This window comes from Pituophis catenifer, unplaced genomic scaffold (assembly GCF_029215685.1).
Source record: "Pituophis catenifer annectens isolate HBS135680 unplaced genomic scaffold, rPitCat1.0.hap2 SCAF_1, whole genome shotgun sequence".
In the NCBI taxonomy this organism is placed as follows: Eukaryota; Metazoa; Chordata; class Lepidosauria; order Squamata; family Colubridae; genus Pituophis; species Pituophis catenifer.
In genome coordinates this window covers 90,231,212-90,255,810 of record NW_027256881.1, presented here as the reverse complement: position 1 = coordinate 90,255,810, position 24,599 = coordinate 90,231,212, and the positions used below count along the sequence as shown (strand labels likewise).

The 24,599-nt window shown below is 36.1% G+C and overlaps 1 protein-coding gene across 1 annotated transcript in view; it reads right to left on the bottom strand.

Moving 5' to 3' along the window:
• MOXD1 (monooxygenase DBH like 1) overlaps positions 1–21,586 on the bottom strand; it is a 40,140-nt gene extending 18,554 nt beyond the window's left edge. The window contains exons 1-4 of the mRNA XM_070952618.1: positions 21,173–21,586; positions 9,236–9,382; positions 8,022–8,189; positions 7,823–7,906 (exon numbers count right to left, since the gene is read on the bottom strand). Of these exons, the coding sequence (XP_070808719.1) occupies positions 7,823–7,906; positions 8,022–8,189; positions 9,236–9,382; positions 21,173–21,586 (813 nt within the window). The remainder of the gene's footprint in view (positions 1–7,822; positions 7,907–8,021; positions 8,190–9,235; positions 9,383–21,172) is intronic.
• Positions 21,587–24,599: the final 3,013 nt, after the last annotated feature.

The following is a 24,599-nucleotide window of genomic DNA, read 5'->3' as shown; positions in this document are numbered from 1 at the left end:
TTTTCTAAAAAGCACCAGGTTGGTGAAGGCTGCCTCAAGTTTACACCTCTTGAGATGAAAGTTGTTACAGAGTTTCTGTCTATGAAGTTAAAAAATGTTGTACAACTTCTGCACAATTATAATGATTTAGTGCATTAAAAATTCATATTTCTAATCACTTTTGAAAATTGCATCTTAAAACTATTAGAGATCTTCAGAACAACAAGTTTGAAAAGTCATTCGGTAAATTTTATCTATAAGTCTGAACAAAAGAAAAATTAATTATAAGTTTAAGAACTCAAAGTATTTGAAATAGGCAGCAAAAAAGCTAAATAAAGATTTTGATTTAACAGTTATCAATGAGCAAAAATTTTTGTAACATCGACTTTTCATATAAGATTTTAAAATTAACTACAATTAACTACTATCTATCTATCTATCATCTATCTATCTATCTATCTATCTATCTATCTATCTATCTATCTATATCACTCTATCTCATATCATTGTTGTATTCCCTCTTCATACATAGAGATTCAAAGCCTGTTCACCGCTAACAATTTTATGAATGTTAGTACTCATGTTGCTGTTTGCAATATCACTCCTATTTTACAATGAACCACCTTTCAACCACTGATGCATTTTTGTGAATCAATTCACTTGCAGTGAACACAGGGATTGAGTGAAAGCTGCCCTGGGAAGTTAACTGGAAATAAACATAGAGAGGCCATAGAGACTTCCCATTGATTATCTGCACATCACCAGTGATCAGTCTTTGAGAATGATTGTTTTAGTAAGAATAATGCAAAGGACACCTATCTGAAAATCAATGTTTACCTAGAGTGCTTGCTTGCTCAATCAGTTACCTATAGTAATATTTCAATACATTTTGATAATCTTGGAAAAAATTCATTTTAGCACTGGTTTACCTCTGTGAAATACAATTATATCTCCAATTATGTGGGATTATGATGTTTCTTGCAAAACTGACAACTGAATAGCATAGTATCTGTTTTATACTGTATTGCTGCTCATTGATAACCTGCATCTTGAAATATATAAGAATTATAAACATGTAGTATATCTACACAATATAAAGCAAAACCACTAAAACAGTGTCACAAATATAATGCAAGCATTGAAATTCTTATTAAAATCCATGGAATCAACCAACTTAATTATTTTATTTCATTTCTGTCAGAAAAAACAAACACATTTCTGCTAACAGTATATTTAATAATTACAATTATTGACCACCTCAGAAGTTTAAATGGTTTAAACATTGATCAGTTATATAGATTATGAATGGAAATTTGGGAGATTCCTGATGTTGGTAGGGTATACAAGGGAAATGTCATGCAATCAGTGCCTTTGCATCCCAGTATTTATGTCATTGAAAGAGTTACCCCAGCTGCAAAAGAGTCATCCATAAAAACAATGGTTCCCACAAAGCTAGGGTAACATACAAAGGGCCCCCTATTCCAGCTGCATTTACACTAGAGGAAATTGATCCATATCAAGTATACAATATATATTACATGATTGACTGCCCACTAATCTTCTCACAGGGAGAATTCTAAATAGCCATTGTTTGCATTATGATTCACCCCAAAGCATTAAAAATAGGGACAGTTGTGGATTTTTTTCTGTTTTGCTCCTCTTCTGTAATTCAACACTAGGGTTAGCATCATTGTAAATTTAGAAGAAATTGTTAGAGATGCATTCTCACAAGCAGCAGTACAGATAAGGTAGTAAGACAAAGGAAATACAGAAGCAGAAATTAAAAGGAAGAATAAGATAAAGCATGCAGAATAGTCCAGATTTCTTTCTACTGCTTTGCCACCAGTGGCCCAGGATTGATGTTTACATTTCTGTATTTTCTTTTTTGTACTGAAGAGTGTGTTGCATCTCTGAGTGATGTGTGCATTTCTCCACCTGTTGTATGTCTGTTCATGTGTATATGTACACATGGGGACTCAAGAGGTATGTGTAACACTGGGAAGGAGGGCTGGGAGGAAGGAAGAACTGTGAGCAGTGTAGAACTGAGCAGTTGCCAACATGCTGAACTACTTCCCCAATATCAGGATTCTAAACCTTTTGCGATCGTAAGAATCTTTAGTGAAATCTTCATATACATCTCTCTCCAAAATCTAAATACAAATTAACAATGAAAACAATACAATGAAAACTTTGGGAGAGGTGGATTGACAACTAAAAATTCTTCACACCTTTCCTGGACTCTGTCTGTACTTCCCCAAGGGTGAAACACCCCACAAGAAGAGAAACCCTGCCTAAGTGGATGCATGAGAATATTTGGGATTTAATATGAAAAAAGAATAATATACATCATTTTACATATAATAACTGCAGCAAGGATAGCTTTTGCACAATGCTGGAGAAATACAAACATACCTTCGAAGGCTTAGTAATTAAAAAAATATTTGATTGTGCAGAAATGGACAAGTTGACAATTGAAAGGAGAAATAGATTCGGAATAGTACGCAATATGGGAAAAGTGGTACGACTGGATTGAGAACAGAAAAATGGAAAAGAAATAGACAAAATAGAAGTAGAATTAAAATGTATAGTAAAAATGTATAGAATGTATTTGTATTTGAATTGGAATGTTATGTTATGTAAATGGTCACAGTTATGCATAAGATGTCAGTAAAATTTGTTTAATTGTAAAAATGCAACAGCAACAACAACAAAAAAGAGAATGTTTGGGATTTCCCCCCTTGCAATCTCTGCTCATTTTCTAATTAAATCATTCATTTGCCAGGTTTGTCCACTATTCCAAATTTGGTCCTATTTTATTCTGTTTTCAATGGGTTGCTCTGTTGATGGACAGGCAGGAGCTAAGATTTTTTATAAAATGTCTTTGCACTTCTTTTTATTGGGTTAGAAACAATAAAAAGTAAAAGCTATGGATAAGAATGAGAAGGATGGTGGTGTAGCGGTGGTGCACAAGGAAGGCTAGGGAACAGCATTTGCTGTACTAAAGGGCCAAGTACTTTTGAATACCTACCTGAATTAACTTAATCTCAAAAACTTTGGCAAAATTGGACAGGATTAGTTATTGGATGGGAAACAGAATCCAGAGGAGCAGACTAGATTGGAAATTTAAGAATAATTTCCAAAAATCTGAAATAAACCCAGTTTTGTCTTCAAGCAAAATATATTAATGTCTCCATGAATTTATCAGAATTCAAGCTACACTCAGAGTCCAGTTTATTATAATATGGGCAAAAATGCACTGAACAGTAAAGAGAAAGGTGAGAATTAACTGAATTAGAGAAAAACAGAGTCTTGTGGCATTGCATGAAGATAAATTACCCACAAACAGGTGAAAAAGTAAATATTAAAATGTAACAAAAATCATTTTAATTTTTAATGTATCAGGGAGTAAACTGATCCCAAATAATTTGAATTGTGTAATTGACCTATGAGTAATCTAATCTAAAAGAAAATTAGTTTTCATTTACCATATGTATTTTTTTCCATGGGGTTTATTTGCACTCTAAAAGGTAATGTAGAATGAGTTTGAATAGACTATGAAAGAATAAATAACATAATAGAAAGTTAAAAGAAAATAAGGACCCTAGTGATTTCTTTGAAAACTGAATAATAATAAGTACTTGCAATTTCCAAAACTTTACTAAATAAGTGCAATTAGCATGGTTAAAGATAACAGAATAGGACCAAGAGCAATTATGCTATCTGTTGATTTTGGAAATTTACCAGATCTAAATAGGTATCAATTCCTGTAAGCAATGTAAACTTTGTTAGATTTTTGTGATCAGATTTTTCAGTCATGGCACCTGAAATTTTGCAATTTTGGGCTACAAAATTAAGTTCTCGATAAATGCCTTTTTACTGAATCTTATTCTATATATTTTTTCTTTTTTTAAAATCAGAGAAAGGAAAATAATTTGTTTCTTGACTTGAATCACTCAATCTGGAATCAAGTGCTAACTGAAAAAACTATTTGAAAATGATCTGGCAAGTCAAAATATTTCCTTGAAACTTGAATTCCTCATACACTATATCTCACATCAAAATGAAATTGCGATTTTGCTTTTAGCATCCATTAATTTTTTTAAAAGAAATTATTGATTCAACAAGGTAATGTAGACTGACAAATGAAACATCATGAAATGATTTTTTAAAAAACTTGTTAAAAAAGAAAAACAATAAAATATTTAATTAAAGGTACAGTTTTCAAATTATTGTTCCCATTTATTTTAAAGACTATGAGTTTTTAGATAGTGTATGTGTGAACATGTATTTAAATGTGTAAATATTTATGCAGATGTGTATACACACACACACACACACACACACACACACAACAGGGAGAGCTTCTTAATCTTTAACCATGGGCATCTCTTCTTAATTTAATTACGGTTATCTCTTTATTCCTGAAGCTTGATTAGGGAACTAAAAATCTTTATGCTTGAGGGAACGAGGAAAATAAAAACCTTTCAATACACATGCCTTATGTGCCAAAGACACAATACCATAATTTTTTCCAGAGTTAGCACATCCCAAACAGGAATCAACGCTTTTAAAAATTGTTCATACAGGTATTCAGTTGATTCCTATATATCCATTCCATCTTAATGAATTCCCTTTGTCTATAGCTATAAGCATCATGCAATTATACCTTCCATGTGTTTATTTAAATAAATAGAGATCCAAGAAAGGGATTGGAGAGCCAATCATCATATTGCAATTATGAATTACTTTAGAGAAGAACAATAAGCTCTCCGATCATCAAATGAAACAGAATCAAAGGCAGCTTTTTAGAAAAGTTTGAGTTGAGTGTGTAATATATATAGGCTTGTACTTTCTTGTCTTTTAGAACACCTAGGGCTTTAATACTATGTGTCAGCAAAAATAATATACAAGGAATTTTGCCTCTGGCATCAGTTATGTAAACAAAGCAATATGATGCAAAAACATACTTAGCCACAAATCAAATTTCCCTGCATATTGAGGTATTGGCTACTATGTGAAGACTGCATATAGCTCAGATCTAAATTTGTAAAACTTCATAATCTACAAAGAATTTTTATGTACATAGCAACATCTTATCTTGGGGCTGTTCATTCAAAATGAAAGCATATAATTAAAATAATTCTGAAAGATATGTTATATCTGCTTGAATCTCGTGTTTCTCTCCTCTTTTTTCCATGCTGGTAATGTTTCATTGATCTTCTATTCTTTAAACCATTGTTTAAGGAATAATAAGGAATAATAGAATAATGCTTTTAATATTTACTGTTTAAAAACCAGTTTGATTCTAATTTAAGATCGACTGACAGTGAGAACAATCAACCAATGGAACAGCTTGCCTTCAGAAGTTGTGGGAAACTGGAAACTTTCAAGAAGAGGCTGGACAGTCATCTGTCAGAAATGGTATGGGGTCTCCTGCTTCAGCAGGGGGCTGGACTATATGCCCTACAAGGTCCCTTCCAACTATGTTATTCTGTTGTTGTTATTATTATTAGCCAAATTACATTAAAGCATGAGTCTTTATTTATGGTATAATTCAGTTTATGGCTTAAAGAGACAAGCACCCAATGCCAAAAACTGTAAGACATATGATTTACATCAAATATTAATTCTCTCTAGCTTAATAATAAATAAAATAGATAATAATAATAAATAAATAATAAACAAACAAACAAACAATAAATTAAGGAATGTTGTGACCAAGTCAGCTCATTGTCTTGTTTCCACTGAAGTATTATAGGATTAATTTATTTGTGGACTAATATATTAATGGATTAATCCATCTATGAAATAATCTGGTGATGTTGATTTTTTTCAGAAATGGTTTATGGGTAGGGTGTGGCAAAAAGAATCATATTGAGGAATTGGAAATGTGGTATTATTCCTGATGTCAGGGAATGGTTTGAATGGCATGAATGATAGCAAGGAATGATAGAAGGAATATATGAAGCTAGTTTGCTCTAATGTTTAAGGCACTCGGTAGAGCTTTTGTAGAATTTTATAATGATGTACTGTGCTGATCATATTATAGTAAATATATTGATTAGTACAGTAAACCAGTGGCTATTGATAATTATAAAGCATAAGGTATATTATAAAGCTTTTTTGCTTTCTTCTTCAGTTTGTTTGGGGGATATCATTTTCTAATTTTTAAAGTTTAAGTTTAAGTATTGTTTTGTTAATTTTATAAATATATTTTTTAATAAAAATAAATATTAAAAAAAACGAATTACTGTATTTTTCGGAGTATAAGACACACCTACCTTTTTTGGTTGTTTTTTTTAAAAAAAGTTTTTTTAAATTTTTTAGACAAACACACATACAAACAAACATACAATGTATTTTCTTTGAACAGAGTATTTGGCTGGTTCACAAATTTAAACAGTGTTTAGTCATTTCAATTATTTACAATTTCTATATTTCCTTTTTGCCATATTTATTCCTCATCTATTTTTTTTTAAAAAACCAATATTACCCTTCATTCTCATCTCTAATCTTAATCAAATTCAATTTTTCCCTTCTATTCTATATTATACCCCTTCCCATTGTCATCTATTTTTATATCCATCCTCACATTGATTAATTATTTAATATTACAATTGTTTAATACAAATTCAACATTTTTATATAAATCAATTAGTTATCACTATCTTTTTTGTATATTAATCAATATGAACATGAATATTCCAATAATTTCCATGCAATCCAATTTCTTACAAATCAATTAATTATATTTACCAATAATAATAAACCAAATAATTTTCCCCATATATTCCTTCAAACCACAACTTAACCATTTCTGCTTTCAACACAGTATACAATTAATAGTATCTCAATTATTACAATTCCCTAGTTAAATAGAGCTTTTTTCCTTTTGTGTTTTAAAATCTTGAACTCTCTTCTTTTGCCCTAAATTTCCCATTGTTTGCACCTACCTTTTTTGGTGAGGAAAAAGAAAAAGAAATCTCTCTCTGCCTCATTTTGTCACGTTGCAGCAAAGAGCCTGCTTTACTTTCAGTTTCGTTTTTTCAGCATAGCTAGGGGGAAAAAGATCTGCTCCAGCACTCTTTGGAACAAGCAGGAGAGCCCTGCGCAAAACAGCTGAGAGCAAATCAGCTAAGAGTCAGGAGGCCGATCTAATCAACTTGCGCTAATTCACCTATGCTGAAGCTGAAAGGGACTGTTTTTTCTTGCTGTTTGCTTGCAAGAAGGGAACTGCTGCGAGGCATAGGCCAAAGAGTGGAGGCCAGTGGGTGAGCAGGGCTACATTCGGTGCATAAGATGCACCTAAATTTTCACCCCCTTTTGGGGGGTAAAAAGGTGCGTCTTATACTCCGAAAAATACGGTAGCTATGGATTGCCATAAGATTTTTAACCCTAAATCCATAATAATGTATTTAAGCAGCAGCCCCCAACCTTTCTGGCTCTGCGGACTGGCAGCAGCAGTGGTGGCAGGGGAGGAGAGGGGATAGTTTCACACACGCGTGTGCGCTACTAACACAAATGGAGTTTGCACGCTCGCACACCGGCCCACAACTTATGTGGCCTAGCTCCCAATAGGCTGCAGCCTGATACTGGGCCACAGTCTGGGGATTGGGGAACCCTGTATCCACAAAACACCCACAATTTATTCTGAGTTTTCAAGAAAGACTAACAAACCTCTGTGTTCAGAGATGTCATATATGCTCAGAAAAAAATTATATGTAACAATACATGATTTCAGCTAAGAGCTGTATCAGTTCTGCACAAGACTATGTGTTAGTCACATCATGAAAGAAATGGAATTTCGAATAGTTCTGTATGCATCACTAGCTAGATCACATACCTTTATCACATGATGCTTTTCATGCAGGATAGGTATCTTAAACATTTGACACCAATAGGTCGTGTCTTGTTCTGGTATAGCCACCTGTCTTAATAAAATGGAAAGAAAAGACTAATGTAATATGAAGTTCGTTTTTCCTCCAGACAATTCATCATACAGTTCGTCCCTCTTACACTGATACTTAACCCAAGTAATTTACGTTTTGGTTTGCCAAGTCAAAATATGGCAGGGAGGGAGGGATTATAGCATTCTTCTCAGGATTCAATAAACGAAGACTCTTTGTTCCACGATTAGAACCATGGTAATTTTGACCTCCGTATTTGAAGTCTTTGTCATGATAGGCCCATATTACTCGTACTGTGCTTTCCTGGAAAAAAGGAAAGTTGCTTCTGAGTTATGTAAAGAGAAATCTAATCATAGCCAACTGAATATATTTTCCATCTTGCAAAGGTTTGAGGAGCATATGACTCCCCCCAGATATTGCAAAATTAGAATTGCTTGTAGTTGCTATCAGAATGACCAAAGTTGAAGAACACTAGTTCAGAAGTTCAGAAACATCTGATGGGTCACATGTTTCAAATACTACTGATCATACTTCTATATCAATGCACATTGTAAATGTATATTATTTCAAATCTGAATGGTATTATTATTTCCCCGTTTTAATTTTACATTTTGCTTTTTGCTATTTTTATTGTAAACTATTTTGATACAAAAGTAATTTCTCCTTAGGTAACCTTCCATTTGGTTTGCTATAGCATAATCTACACAGGCTAGTATGGCTGTGAGGCTGTTATCTAGAACAGACTTCAAAGACCCTATAACTTTTGTTCTTAACTTGCCACATCGTCTATATATTCAAATTCTGTCCCAGAAAGTTCCTCAGCCCTCAGCCCAGTTCCCTTGTCCAGTTGTTTCCGACTTTAGTGGGCTGTGCTCATCTCCATTTCTTAGCCAAAGGAGCCAGGGTTGCCTGAAGAACTTCCATGGTCATGTGGCAAGCATAACGATACGCCAAGGCACATGGAATGCTGTTACCTTCCCACCAATTTATCTACTCACATTTGCATGCTTTCGAACTTCTAGATGGGCAGGAACTGGGGTAAAAACAGGAGCTTACCTCATAGTGCAGTGCTCGAGTTTCAAATCTGGGTTGTCAGCTTTTCAGCTGGTAAGCTCAGTGTCTTTAACCACTGAGTCATTGTGCCCCCACAACAGAATAAACTCTCACTGAATTACAGATCAGAAGAGACACTTAAACTGTATCTACCCTAATCAGTACATACAGCAATACAGACTGTTAATTATGGCATAATCAGCATAATGATTAGACTGAGAAGCTAATATTTAAGCTCTCTTCTTCATTCTTTTTTCTAATTTAGATTCATCATTAGGTTTAGCATTTCCCTTTACCGTTAGGCTCTTGTCGTTTGGGTCACAAGTGTGAAGCTGCCGGCTGAAAGCTAGTATTGTGTGAGTATTATTTTCCATAGCATACTCCAGATGGTAATCCTGCTGAGAATCTTTTTTCAGTACCCTGTCTGCATTTGTGAAGCAATCCTGTTGAAGATAGAAATCAAAACATTATCCTGCTGCTCTTCTTTTTAAATGTTCTGAACTCCACAACCTTTTCAATTTTGTGGGAAAGAATGTATAAAGAATGTGTTGTAATTCTCCAAATAAATATTTTACATTAACCAATGAGTGAAAATCTAATTATTTTTTTAATCTATCCTTTTGAATATAATTAACATTGCATAAATTCCACATTCAATAACTGTGATATAATAAAAGACCCTTACTTAAAAAGGTATCTATTTTGCAACCGTTAAGGGTATTAGTGGACTTAGCAAACATATATTTGAAAAAAATATGATCCTCAAGAACAAATTGTAAAAATAGTGTATCTCTGCATTACACACTTTCAACATGACTTCATAGTGGTTTTCTCTGGCTACTACATAATATATGCACTATTTTTGTGTGTGTACTTTTTTACTGTTTTTCTCTATTGGGTGGTGGGTAAAATCAAGAAATATGATATTTCTACTGTAACTCTAAATCCATTTTCTGAGTTCCCATGCACTTATTTATAAGGGAATACGCATACCACTTATTGTGATCCTAATATATACTCTCTAGAGAGGAAACATTAAAATGGAATATGATATTGTATACCCCCTCATTTTGTCAAACTATAGAAATGTTTTAGAGAGTCTCCCTGCTGTTTCAAGGACAGATTATCCTAGTCCTCATTGTAGCAAAAGATGATATTAGGAATAAGCTGCGTTAATAATGTACTATCGTTAACCTCTTCACCTCTGAATTCTGTGTTATAAAGTGCAGCTGCTTTTTTGACCATCCAGTTCATCACAATTTCAGCAACTTCTGTGATTGCTATTCCAAAAACACATTCCATTGAGATTAGGATGATAACATTGCTTAATGTTCTTTCCAAGAGTTTTCTAAAAACTTTATGCAATTGTTTCTAGTTTGTATAGTGACCACATAGAGATATAAAATTTGCAGATGTTTTAAGGAGGTGGCAAAGCTACCATTTAAAGGAGTGTTTTCTTTTTAACAGAAATTTGAGTAAAATTAAAATATATCTTTTTTTTTATTTTTAGATGTAAATAAAAGGATACTGCTGTAAATGTCTCCACTCCCAAAGCTTTTAAGCTACAGTAAGTGGAAGACAAGAATAGATAGGCAAGATCAATCCCAAAAATCAACAGAATGGAAATCTATGGGCAAAATGAAATTTCTAGCAGCCCTTTGTGGTAAGGAACTTATTTTAGCAATTGTATTGCAAGCTTGTTTTTATAAATAATAATGTGACATCATACTAGGTGTAGTAATCAGCAGTTATATGACACCACTGGTTGGTAGAACTTCAGAGACACAACTGTTTTTGTTTGAAATTTAGTCACTTTCCTGATAAGCAACCAATTTATGTTACATGATCTATTTTTTAACCTACCTGTAATTAGGCAAAAACTCAGTTTATATTTATCTTGAATGGAATATTTATTGTCATCACCATTTTGGTGCTCAATTATATGGTTCCATACATGGCAACCTGGGTCATTGCGTTCCAGATATTTTGAACAATTCTCATTCATTGCAGTCCTCATTTTATAGGCTGGAAGATAAAACATCTGGAAGACATTGGGCTGTCTATTTTGCAAGTCGGCTATCTCTATTATGGTAAAGTTAACATGTTGTGTAGCAGTTATTGAAATCAACCTATATACACACATTCACATACAATCACACCCTACTATAGGCAATTCTAGGCTGCTGGATAGAATGAATGAATCCGATACGTTTCATTCAATAGAAGTCATTTAGAAATTGCAGGAATACACAGTAAGATGATTTTACAGATCATAAAATTTCTAGTGTATAATTTCTTATAGATGAAGGCATTGAGGCTGAATTGCTTCTCAAATGCTGTGACCCTGCACTTGTTCTCTTAAAAAAGGATTTGCAGTTGATATGGTTTCTGATTACTGCTATACAAAATGGCAGGGAGTAATTTCTTAAGGATGTAGCAAAAAAGATGCAAATAAGTTTTATTTTAGCCCTAAAAAAATGAGAGCACAGCTGCACAAGAAACCTTGAGAAAAAAAAATGACAGCTGTCTTCATAGGCCTGAACAGGTGTTTATACAGAGAAGTAATCCTCTACATCCATGCAACCTACAGTAGATTTTGCCTTCTTTTAACAATGAAGTCAGTAATAAGAAAATACTGTTTAGGGCTCTCTAGCATAAAATCTTACCAAGTTTATCTGAGACCTTGATTAAAGCAATTGTATGCTATATGCAAGCCTTTATGCTAGCAACGTTTTAATTATTGGACTGGTACAGCGGCTGCTATGTTGGGTATGGATTGCCCCCAGTTCGGACCAGCTCACAAGAACCGGTAGTAAAACCGGCGGGAGGCCCTGCCCACTGCCCCAGATGCCATCATCGGCAATCTATGCATGCGCAGAAGCTTCTGCACATGTGCAGAAGCAAGGCGCACGCGCGAACCCGTTGTGAACTGGTAGTAAAGGTAAGTAGAACCCACCTCTGGTATGGAAGTAAGAAACTTTTATGAATGTAAAGAAATCTATGTAGCATCATACCATCCTCTATCTCTGTAAACCAGCATTCTTTTTTGCAATGGTGAAGTAGATGCAGATCCTATTACTGTAAACTCATAGCAGGGTGTAAACTGAAATGCCCCTTTCTTTTGTTTTCCAGCAATTGGTGAGTAACTCTGGTATCAGTAGTTATTTTTAGCTTCCACAATTTGCAGCCCATAGTGTATTTCCATGAATATAAGTGAATATCTATGAAGATTCTCAATCATCCAGATCATGGTTGTCCCAAAGATGCTTTTCAAAAGGCAACTGAACTTTCCTGATTTTTTTCCCCCTTGGAAACATTTTGCTTCTCATCCAAGGAGCTTCTTCAGTTCAGTTCTTCAAAACTGAAGAAGTTTCTTGGATGACAAGTGAAGCATTTTCGTGAATATAAACCATTTTAACGTTATTCAAAGTTAAACCTCACTGTATAATCTGGCAATAAATTCCATATTTAATGCACTTAAAGAAATGTAAAATAATTTATTTTATTAACTGAGAATCTTCCATTCAGTTTCATATGTTTTTACATTCCAGTATTTTAAATCAGACTGTGTATGCCAACTTTCTCCACATTATGCAAAATTGTATGTATCTTACCTATCCAAATTTTTTTAAAAAAATAAAGTAGTAAAAGGTTTTGAGAATGTAGGATTTCTAACAGAGCTAAATGTCCATTAAATGGCTACTGGGATTTTACACATTCAAAAAAACTACTAAAAATATAAATATATGTAAAATATAAATGGAATGTATGTTAATTATGACAAAATCTGCATACTTTCTTCATACTGATTCATCAAAAAAAACCACTCTGTTCATTCAGGGAAAATCCAAATTGTGGGTTGGAGACTGAATGAAAAATTAATCCCATCAAAAACCTATTTGTTGTACTGAAAATTCTTTGGGCATGATCCAGAGCCTCAGGTGGTGGTAGTGACTGAAATGCACCCATGTCGTCTATTCCATGAGAATAGAAACCTAGTTAAGTAGAAGTATTTGTTTATTTATTTTATTCAATTCTACATCACCCATCTTATCTAAGCGACTCTGGGCAGTTTACAACAACATACAATATACTTTAATTACTTCTTGTTTCAGTTGTTACAATGCATTCTACATACGACTGCTTCTGAAAAAATATTCAAAAATTCCAGTTTGCCCATAATGCAGCAATTTTTGTGCTAACTATAAATTTCATATGGGGGAAATAAATTACCTCAATTGCACTGACTTCCAATTTGTTGCCAGATAGAATGCAAAAGTCAAGATGTCTCTAGTTGATCTTGATAGTTTAAGATTAACAGATTAACAGAGTTGGAAGGGACCTTGTAGGTCATGTAGTCCAACCCCCATCCAAGCAGAAGACCCCATACCATTTCTGACAGATGGCAGTCCAGACTCTTCTTGAAAGCTTCCAATGATGAAGCTCCCACAACTTCTGAAGGCGAACTGTTCCATTGGTTGATTGCTCTCACTTTTCAGAAAATTTCTCCTTATTTCCAGGTTGAATCTCTCCTTGTTCAGTTTCCATCCATTGTCTGGCCTTCAGGTGCTTTGGAAAATAGCTTGACGCTCTCTTCTCTGTGACAGCCCCTCAAATATTGGAACACTATCATGTCACCTCTGGGCCTTCTAGACTGGCCATGCCCAGTTCTTGCAACCATTCTTCATTATGTTTTAGCTTCCAGACCCCTAATAATCTTTGTTGCTCTTCTCTGCACTCTTTCTAGAGTCTCAACATTTTTTTAATAGTGTGGTGACCAAAACTGGGTGCAGTATTCTAGGTGTGGTCTTACTAAGGCTTTACAGAGTGGTATTAGTACCTCACTTGATCTTGATTGTATCCCTGTGTTAATGCAACTTAGAATTGCATTGGCTTTTTTGGCTGCTGCCATACACTGTTGACTCATATTTAATTGGTTGTCCACTAAGATGCCAAGATCCCACTCACAGTTACTGCTATTAAGCCTGGTTTCACCCAGTCTATATGTGTACTTTTTGTTTTTCTTGCCTAAGTGTAAGACTTCATTAAGCTGGTCACTTAATGAACACATTCATGTGGTTTTCTTGGCAACAGTACAAAGAACCTTTTATTGTCCTTTGCCTAGATTAACCCTACAGCCCTGATCTTTCTGGATATACCAATTTCTATATCAATCTGGTCAGCTTAGTTTTTCACGATCAACCAAGAAAACTCTGTCTATATGTCTCTATGTAAATTACCAGAAGTGAACTTCAACCAAAAAGCAATTTTACATTACTTGCATTAAATAGTATTTGTGGTGATGACATTTAAAGCACTGAAACATCTAAGACCCGGATATTTGAAAGGCTGCTTCTTATTTATGAATTGGCCCTTGTTTGTTCAACTTCTGAATCAATTTGTTTAAAGTTATGGAACAGGCCTTTTGGTACCAGCATTTAAATGTGAAATCTGTTTAGTGAAAAGCAGTTTTCATGTCTTCCTTAACAACTTTCTGGAAGTTGGTAAAGAGTTTCCTTTCTGGCATACGTTCAGTCTATAATCTCTCTAATTAAGACTCTTTTTAATATATTTTTTGTTTTTCAAATATTTTTGTTTTGCTTCTATAATTTACAATAAAACTGATAGAAATTTGTGGAGAATAAATGGTGATATTCAGAGTTTCATTTTACATTTTTCCTAATAATCCTCAATTCAGAATTTGCCATTTAATTACACATTAGATTGATTTTTCACTGAGCAATCCAAATTATTTTCTCTCACTAGTTACTAACAAACTACACTTCTACCAAGTATTTTCCAAAGTGAGCATCATTTGCTGACCCTGGATGTCATCATTTTGAAAGATTCTTTGGAAGTTTTCCACTGTCTATTTTTAAAACACCCTTCATTATTTTATTTCAATGTTACATGAATTTTGTTTTAATGAGTCAGGATTATTTGTTATTGATTCACTATTCATGAATAGTTAATTATCCTGATTAGAACTATATGAATGAAAACATAAAGATTTAAGCCCATGATATTTATTTGATTATTTTATTAAAATATTTTGATAGAAAAAAAGCCTGGCCTCTAATAATAGATTAACAGATAACTTTTAAGATTATCTATGTCTATATGAGTTACCTAATACTGACATTTTCTTACACAACAAAAGTTAGTTTAATGGACCTAAAGAAGGAAAATGTGACCAATAAATCTGAGTTTACATCACTGTTGTTGTTGTTTTTTAAAGTTTCATTTTGCATCATTTTACATAAATGATGTAAATTGATGCAAATAATATAAATTAAATCAATTGCCTGGGCAGAGTTTGGAAATCACTTGGGCCAGAACCTCTTAGACATGATCAGACAAAATAAATAATGAAAAGTCTTTTTCTATTTTTAGCATAACAATAGGCATCAGACTGACTTTTTCTGCCAATTAATTATGCAAATAGAATTCAGGTAAGGTATGCAAATAGGGTTTTACTTTCTGCTTCCTCCTGTGCGCAAAGGAATGTAGTGAATCGCCTTGTGGCCTAATTGCTCTACTACTATGAAATTAACTTTCTCCTCTGCAACATTATTGCTTCTGTTAACATGACAGCCAAGCTTAAAATGTAGCTGCAACTAAATTCCCCAAAGAGTTAATCAAGGGCTTTAACTAAACTTAGCTGGCAGCCTTTCACAGCTACTACAACTGTGAAATTCAGACCTGCTTCTCCCCCTGGATATCTGCACTAGATAGACAGAATTGTGTCTTCTTTTCATTCCAGATATCTCCACCAAGTAGATAGAATTGGGTCTTCTTCTCCCTATGGAAATCTGCACAGATTATATGGATTCTTCATTGTGTCATTCTCTTCTTTTGTGATCTTGCATCACCATGGAACATACAGTAGCTTTTTTCAGTAGACTGATATTCCTTAACTTGATATTTAGTTACTAGATATTTTGCTTCTTCTCTGGTTCTCATTTCCTCTCCCTCCATGAGAAACTTAGTGCATTACCTGCCTTTCTCCCAGCTCTCAATCTCTCCCATAGATGTAGTTTGTATGTCTTGAAGAGCATAAATAGAATGGCAGATGTAGATACAGATACAGATTAACAGAGTTGGAAGGGACCTTGTAGGTCATCTAGTCCAACCCCCACCCAAGCAGGAGACCCTACACCATTTCTGACAGATGGCAGTCCAGACTCTTCTTTAAAGCTTCCAATGATGAAGCTCCCACAACTTCTGAAGGCAAGCTGTTCCACTGGTTGATTGTTCTCAATGTCAGAAAATTTCTCCTTATTTCCAGGTTGAATTTCTCCTTGTTCAGTTTCCATCCATTATTCCTTGTTGGGCCTTCAGGTGCTTTGGAAAATAGCTTGAGTCTCTCCTCTCTGTGACAGCCCCTCAAATATTGGAACACTGTTATCATGTCTCCTCTGGTCCTTCTCTTCACTAGACTAGTCATGCCCAGTTCCTGCAACCATTCATCATATGTTTTAGTCTCCAGTCCCTTAATCATCTTGGTTCCTCTTCTCTGCACTCTTTTACATTTTCCATTCTGTTGTAGATCTTTGTTATTTCTGGAGTGAGATCTGAATACAATTTTCGCCATTACATCCAAAGTCCACTACATGAATGTCTGGAGAACCACAATTTTACTATTACAATATTACAAACATGAAATTCTATGTAATTCCAATATACAGTACATAGTGGGTCTAATGAAAAAGAATTGAGTGATTAAGGAATATCATCATGTTTAGAAATGTATGTTTAGAAACATACAAGCTGGATACATTTAAATTAAGCAGAAGACAGGGTTTGCCTTTGCAGCAAACTGCCCAAGATCTCTCACAGGTTAAGAACGACCTGTGTATGCATTGTATTTCATCTGTTTTTTAAACATCATGTGCAGGAAAGCATAACAAATGATGACTTCTTCCAGAAAGACCCTTGCACTAGCAGAAAAAACCAATAGCTGAGCAGTGTTAACATGCCTTAGCTGGTGCTTGGCTGTAGATATTGCATGCCTTTGGGGAACACACTGAATTTTTAAGAATCTTTTTTTAACCTCACGCTAAGATGCCAGAAAAGATTCCTAAAGATACAGTGAGTTTCCCAAAGGCGTGCAGTATCTAAAACCAAGCACCAGGTGATATTTAAAATGTATGCCACTGTGACATTTTTCCTTGTTCTATCTTTCTGTTTCTTTGCTCAAGAGTATGTTTATAAAACAGCAGAGTTCAATTCACGGCTTTTCATTATTTAAAATCCGATTACTCTTAATAACATCAAAATGATTTCCATGCGTATACTGTATTTGATAAGCAGATGTTCTTTATTTGGGGTACCAGCAAACTAGTGAGTGTGATGAGTATAGCATTTTTCATATTACAAATGAAGAGCTATTCACAAAATAATCCTCAAATGTATTTTTATGTTAGAGTTCAACAGAAGGCCCTTACAATGCAACCTTCTTAAATAAATCACACAAAACCCGCATTCATAAAGAAGGATTACTCTCTGCAAAATGGATACTGGGAGCTACAGTTAGGGATGCACAATTCCAGACCAAAAGAAAGAGGATTTGACAACGAAAGAGAAGGTTAAGAATGGAGCTGCAGAATGAAAACTCAAGGAGTGTGCAAGTAAGCCCTAAAGGCTTTTTAATAGTAAAAGAAAAAAGAAAAAAAAGATGCAAAGGTTAGAGCTGCCTTGAGCATTCTTGTGGCAAGTAGTCTGTAAAAAATTTACTTTGGCAATATTGCATGCATAATATAACTACAAGCCTGAACAGATTGAGCAATTTCTCTGAGGCAGCACCCATATTCATCCAGCCAGCATCTTATATTTATCCAGACAACATCTTTCCATCACTGCACTCTTGGGGGTTGGATTCTCCATACTTTAACATATTCACAATAACCTCACTAGTCTGCATCGCATAATGACCTTAAAACGTGCTCCTGATTGGCCTTATACAGTACATCGTTCTATAAACTTTCATAGTATTTTTCTGTTTGCTCAGCTCTGAGTTTTTCTTTGTTATACAGTTCACAAATCTATGAATCACATGAATAGAATAAAATAGATTTTTTTATTGGCCAAGTGTGATTAGACACACAAGGAATTTGTCTTGGTGTATATGCTCTCAGTGTACATAAAAGAAAAGATACGTTCATCAAGAATCATAAGGTACAACACTTAATGATAGTGATAATCTGACAGACTCCTGCTGTTTAAACATGGATCTTACACTTCCCAAGCAGTGCTAGGTTCCCACTCTGTAGTCCAGAATGCTTATCATTAATACATCATCCTCTGCTCACTCAGCCATACCTTTGAAGAATGTGTCAGCCCTTTAGAAAGATCCTTTTTGTGTTTCAGTCTTTACAACGTAATTGCACCCTTCAACCTGATTGATCTATTTGCAGGAGGCAACAGAAGAATCCTTTAAGTTGTACTCTATCCTAGCAAATTTTAAAGCAGTAACCTCAGGTAGAATATAGTGACAACATGAACAGTCCCCCATAAAAAAGTATTATTTATGTTTTTATCAGAATCTTTGCTGATACCTAGAAAATAGATTCCTTTTAAAAGAACATTCTGGCTTGTTTATGTAATTGGTATGTATCTATTTGTGTTTCTATGTGTGCATCAACTACATTCTTCTTGTGTAGCAACCCATTATCTGGTCATAAATGACCAAAATTTACAGACACGTATACATATTTATGTATTTATTTGTTTATATCCCACATTTATTATTTTTATTGACAACTCGGGGCGGGAACATATATTCCTTCCTCCTGTTTTCCCTATAAAACCCTGTGAGGTGAATTGGGCTGAGAGAGAATGACTGGCTCAAAGTCACCCAGCCAGTTTTCATGTCTAAGAGGGACCAGAACTCATGGTTTCTAGTCATATTTCTGTACTAACTGACTGCAACGAAAGAAAATGTCTTGTCCTCTAGAACCAGCATGAACACTGGAAGGAAAACATTTTCTTCTATTAGTAAATGGAAGATCTTTTTTTTATTATTATTGTATTTAAAAAGGTAACTTGCATCTCAGAAATATAAATTGGGCAACTCAGTGATATATTTTATTTCAGAATTGATATGACCTGCAATTACCCTGAGCCAGAGATCTGTCTTTTTTATTCTACTGAAACAAGGAAAGCACCACAATTATTGATGACATTATAAATAGCAATTGCAACTAGTTGCTTGACTTAAGGATAGAAATAAACATATAACTAAGGAGAAAATGTGATTAAATATTTAAATAAAAAGACACTATAATCAATTCCTATTCTGAAAACATCTGGAAGCTTATTGTGAGCACTCAGTGCAGAGCTGAATCACTGAAGTAGATGGACTGAGGAACCAAAATTCACTGCTGCATTGTATCAGTATCTGACTTTCAGATGACATTTCTAAGGAAGCAGCATATATTTTCCTTTAAAAGTTAATTTTTCACAAGTCTAGAATTTAGTTTCTATGCCATATGTCTTTTTAAATGCTGTAGTTTTTGAAGAAGCTAATACCTGATGGTTTGTTATTTGTTCAGTATTTTTAGGAATCATTAATACCACTCAAAATGTAGATAAATTTGCAGATACTAAACAGAAAAATCAATTCATTAATGCCAACTAATATACATCCCAATGCTATGGGTCTAAGTTAGAGTTACCATTTGTTTGTTTGTTTGTTTGTTTGTTTGTTTGTTTGTTTATTGTTTATATTTATATATCCTTATAGAGCTAGATAGACAAAATGCTTGTCCAGGTGGTTCTACTTGCTCACTTTATGTTAGGATTTCTTGTGAGAATCTCACTTTTTAGAAGTATATCCAATCAACCAGCTCTTCCCACTTAAAACTATGAGCAAAAATATGTATTTAATTACTGCATGGAGAAAAATATCAATCAAAATACATAACCATGCAACTGTCTTTAAGGTAGGATTAAGGTTCTCTCATTTTGGTAGAATTTAGCTGCTAACTGAACTATAACCAAAGATCATTGCACTAAGTATGGAATTGATCTGAAGTTGCATCTATATTTGCTACTTTTCTGCCTAGAGCCATTTAAATAAATACTTAGAGATTACATGGTACTTTATATTATGACCTAAAAACAGAGATTGGACTAGATGATGTTTGTAGTTGATTCCAACTCCACAGCTACATGATTCTAAGAGATTAAATTATGCATTCATTCAGTCCACATATGTTTTTTACCATATCATTTATAAGTTTGAATGCTAATTAACTATTAAATGAGAAAGGCAGACATTATTCAATTAATTTGCCTTCGCCCTGGGGCCACTACCAGAGACTTGGCAAACAACAGTATTTCAAATTGTTGTTTAAACACAAAGCACAAAGATTATTAACAGTACTTATATTCTCCCTTACTTCTGAGAACCTTGCACATGATGATAAAATATGTATCAGCTAAATGCTGAAGTGTGTAATTCAAGATACTAAGATAAAGCTGAAATGCATCTTTACTGACTGAAAACATAAAAGGGACGCAATTGTTGCCTGTTGATATGTGAAATGGACAGGAACCCTTCCATTGTCATTGTGGCTTTGCTAGGTCGCATGCTGGTCACTTTGCAATCAGACTTAGCGAAGTCTGAAAGGCATCACTGATACAAGGAAATGATAAAAGAAGCCAGTTGTTATTGTTAAAAATGGCTTTCACTCTTTCTCTGGGACAAGTAGCATAGGATTGCATGATCTTCCCTGCAAAGAAATTGAGGGGGGGAGGGAGGGAGGGAGGGAGGAAGGAAGGAGAGAAGGAGGGAGGGAGGGAAAGAAGGAGAGAGAGAAGGAGCGAGGGAAGAAAAGAAAGGGAGGGAGGGAAGGAAAGAGAGGAAGGGAAGAGGGGGGGAGTCATCATAAAAGTCAAATGTAGCAGTTGTGTTGTCTTTTTATTGACCATGCCAGAAACTTATTGGATTTGTATGCATGTGTGCGTTTAAATAACTCCACTCGAAATCTGCTTGACACTAAACGAATAAACATACTGAGGGAGGCTGCTGGACCAGCAGACTCAAACTCAAAAATCGGAATTGAAGGATGTCCCACCGCTGCTCTGATGTCCAATTCAAGTATTAAGCTTTATGAACGAACTTCAGGTGGAAACAGGAGTTATCACTGAATATTACGCTCGCCTGGAGAAGAGGAGGTGGTCCTCTCACGGCCCCTCTCTTCCCCCCCCCCCCTCACCTCGCTACTCACCTGCAAATAGGGCTTGCCCCGGTCGAGGCCGCCCACCACCATATCCGCCGAAGCCATCGCTCCTGTGGAGGAGAAGCCGAAGCCCACGTAGCCTCGAGTGCGCACCTCCAGGCGGAAGGCGATGGTGTCGCCCTGGTGAGCCCACGAGAGCCGGTAGCGGGACGAGCCGTCCAACATGGCGCTATGCGGATAGTGGCGCCCACCGGGCACGGGCGGCAAAGCCCAGAAGAAGAGCAGCAGCAGCAGCGGCAGCCGCCAGCAGCGCATCTTACCCACGGCGCGCGCTCCAGGACGCAGAGTCGGACTTGGCGCCAGCGCGCCCTTTACTGAGGGCCCGGGCTGCGCTTCGGCTTGAAGCTGCCGCTCTTGCCGTCGCCGCCTCTTCACGCCTCCCCAGTCGCTGAGCCTCCTCATTGGCGGGGGGTCTCGCCTGGCCTCGAGGGCTGAGCGAAGGAGCGGGGTGGCGCAGCTGGAGGTAGAAACCTAGACGTGAAGCGGACGGGGTGGCGAGCGGGAGCCGAAGGAATCGCAGAGGCCACCTTCTGAGAGGGGAAAAACGGGCAGCAGCTGAACATGGGACGGGATAGCCCACCAATGGAAAGGCTGGCTGCCCGTCCTCGATTCTGGAGAGAGTTCAGCAGCTTGTTCAGCAAAAGCAGCTTTCCCGTTTCTCCCGGTCCTGACGCTGGGAACTCTTTCCCAGTTGCTGAGGAAGGGCTGAGAGAGGCTTTATTTTGCTTCTTAAAGCACAGGGCAACAGGGCATCTTTATCATTTTCCTCCTGCACATCACGGGGCGTAAGCCTGATCCCCGAATAAGGCGGCCAAGTTATTTTGGCACCTTGAGGCAGAAAATCCTACGAGCTCTTCTCCTGTTGCCTGGCAAGCAAATAATAATTAAAAAAAAAAAAATTAAACGCAATTTGCTGCCAATTCAAGGGACAGGGGCTACCTGCTGCTTCGCTTTGCTGAACAATCCTGTAAAAAGGTGAAATTAAGCAGAGACAGGAAAGCTAGGCTGAATATTTTTTTTCCCCAGAGTGGGGTGAAAATTTAGGAGATTCATTGCCTCTTGAAGACAACATCAGTCTGCATACTGAATTATAACAGATTAGGCACCATAACAGATTAACAGAGTCGGAAGGGACCTTGTAAATCATCTAGGCCAATCCCCACCCAACCAGGAGACCCTACACCATTTCTGACAGATGACAGTCCAGTCTCTTCTTGAAAGCTTCCATTGATGAAGCTCCCACAACTTCTGAAGGCGAACTGTTCCATTGGTTGATTGTTCTCACTTTCAGTCAATCTAAATTAGAATCAAACTGGTTTTAAACAGTAAATATTAAAAGCATTATGCTATTATAAGGGCTACAAGTGTAATGGCATGTGGGAATGACTGTCAGAGAGAGGGGGAAGAGCCATAGCTTGTGAGTATGGCAAATGTTTCTGAAGAGCCCCTTCCTGGTTTCTTGGGCTGTAAGAGTGACAAGGGAAGAAATACTCTTTCAGACTTGTGAGATTCTATGAATAAATTCGAATTCGTTCATCTGGGTTTATTTCCTATCTGGACTATTTCACAAGGTTGACAGAGAGGTTCAAAGGCTCAGCAGAAGCAGAGCAAGGGCCTGTGATGGAAGAAGACAACACAGTAGCATTACTGTGAAACTTCCCTAAGTTTTGTGCTGCAAGGAGAAACTTTCTTCAGATGCTGGGCTCAGAGATTTGGCATGCCAGATTCCTTCTGTGGAAATCCAACAAGCTGATGAGCAGGTTAGGGCATAATCAGGGTGATTCAGAAGAGAGATTTTAGCAAAAAATAATAATAAAAACCTCTTAATACCAAAAAACGAATCAAATCATAACCACTACCATTTTTACTGGCTGGGCTATCATCCAGACTGTTTACCACTATTCTAGCATTGAGTTAACCATGAGGTAAACTTCAGTCTGGACAAGTCACAGCATATCGTGCAATTACACAGGGTGGAAACATTTCTTATTTTGACATTTTATGCTATTGTATCTTAAGAACTAAGACAGGTCATAACAGAGTGAAAGCTGCATCCCAAAAGATTTAAGTAAAAATCCTGTGAAAAATACTGATTATGCATACTCATCTTAACTGCTAATTAGGTGCTCATTTCTAGCTTTAATTACCTAGGAAAATGGATACCAAAGTGGTTTATTCATCACCATTTTTTTTTCTATGCAATGTGTATAAAATATATGAGAATCTTAATACAAATACATGTTAAAATAATCTTTAATGTAACCATACTCTGAATAATGTTAAAGTTTAAGAATGTTGAGAGTTCAGACACTATATTTGACTATTGGAAAATTCAAAGGATGAACTCAAGCAAAGCAATGTTTATTGCAGAAGATTATGTGATACTGCTATAAATTCTATGCACCAGAAAGGGTTGCTATGTATAATCAATTTTTACTCTCTAAGACATAGAAGAGTTACCTTAAAGTTATTTTTCCAGTCATTCAAACAAATGTTGAAATCATAACTGATAGCATCTTGGAAAATTTCTAAAGCAAATGCTGAACCCAAGGGCTAGCAAGCTGTTGAAATTCACAAAGCACCAATTGCGTAATAGAGGTGTAGTTTTGATTAGACCAGATGGACAAAGAAGAAAACAGAAGGTCAACTGCAACCATTGCTTTTTCCTATGTATGTTGCTCCACCAGACTGGAAGTAGGATTTTCTTCTTCTAAAGACCATCAGGATCAACTGCCTTGTCAGAAGAAGGAACAAAACAATATCTTTGTCACCACATTAAATAAAGCTTGTTTTAACAGCACATTATTGAGTTACTATTCTTATGATAATGTTCTGTAAATCTTGCAGCTGAACCTATTTAAGAAGTTGCTTTATGATGATTTAGCCCAGGTGAGCCCAGCAATGTGTGGCTCCAGAGCTACATGTGGCTCTTTCGTCCCCCTGCTGTGGCTCCCTGCCGGCTGGCTGGCCCCACCCCTTGCCCTCCCCTCCCAGTCATTCCTTGCATGGCCTGAGAAGGTAAGGGCAACAGCAGGGATGGAGACTTGCTCCATATTCCAGAGCGAGAGGGAAGCGCCCCTGTACTATCCTCTCATCTTGCGGGCGCTTCCTCCAGCAGTTCTTGGTGCTGCATACACCTCGGTTGCTTGGGGAGATGCATGACTCTCTCCGCCCTGAGACACTGGCCCGGCTGTGGCCAATGCTCCATATCATAATAGGTTCCAAGAGGAGGCGGGGACACTGTCTCCACCATTGTGAAGTGCGCTAAATTTAAGTGTGCTGTTCAAGGGGCTGCGAACTCTAAGCAGTTTACAATAGAGTTTAAAAACAAAGTAATCAAAACAACTCAGAGAAGTCAAACTCTCAATGTTTGTTCAGACAAAATTATCTTAACTACCTAGCTGAAGACTGATAG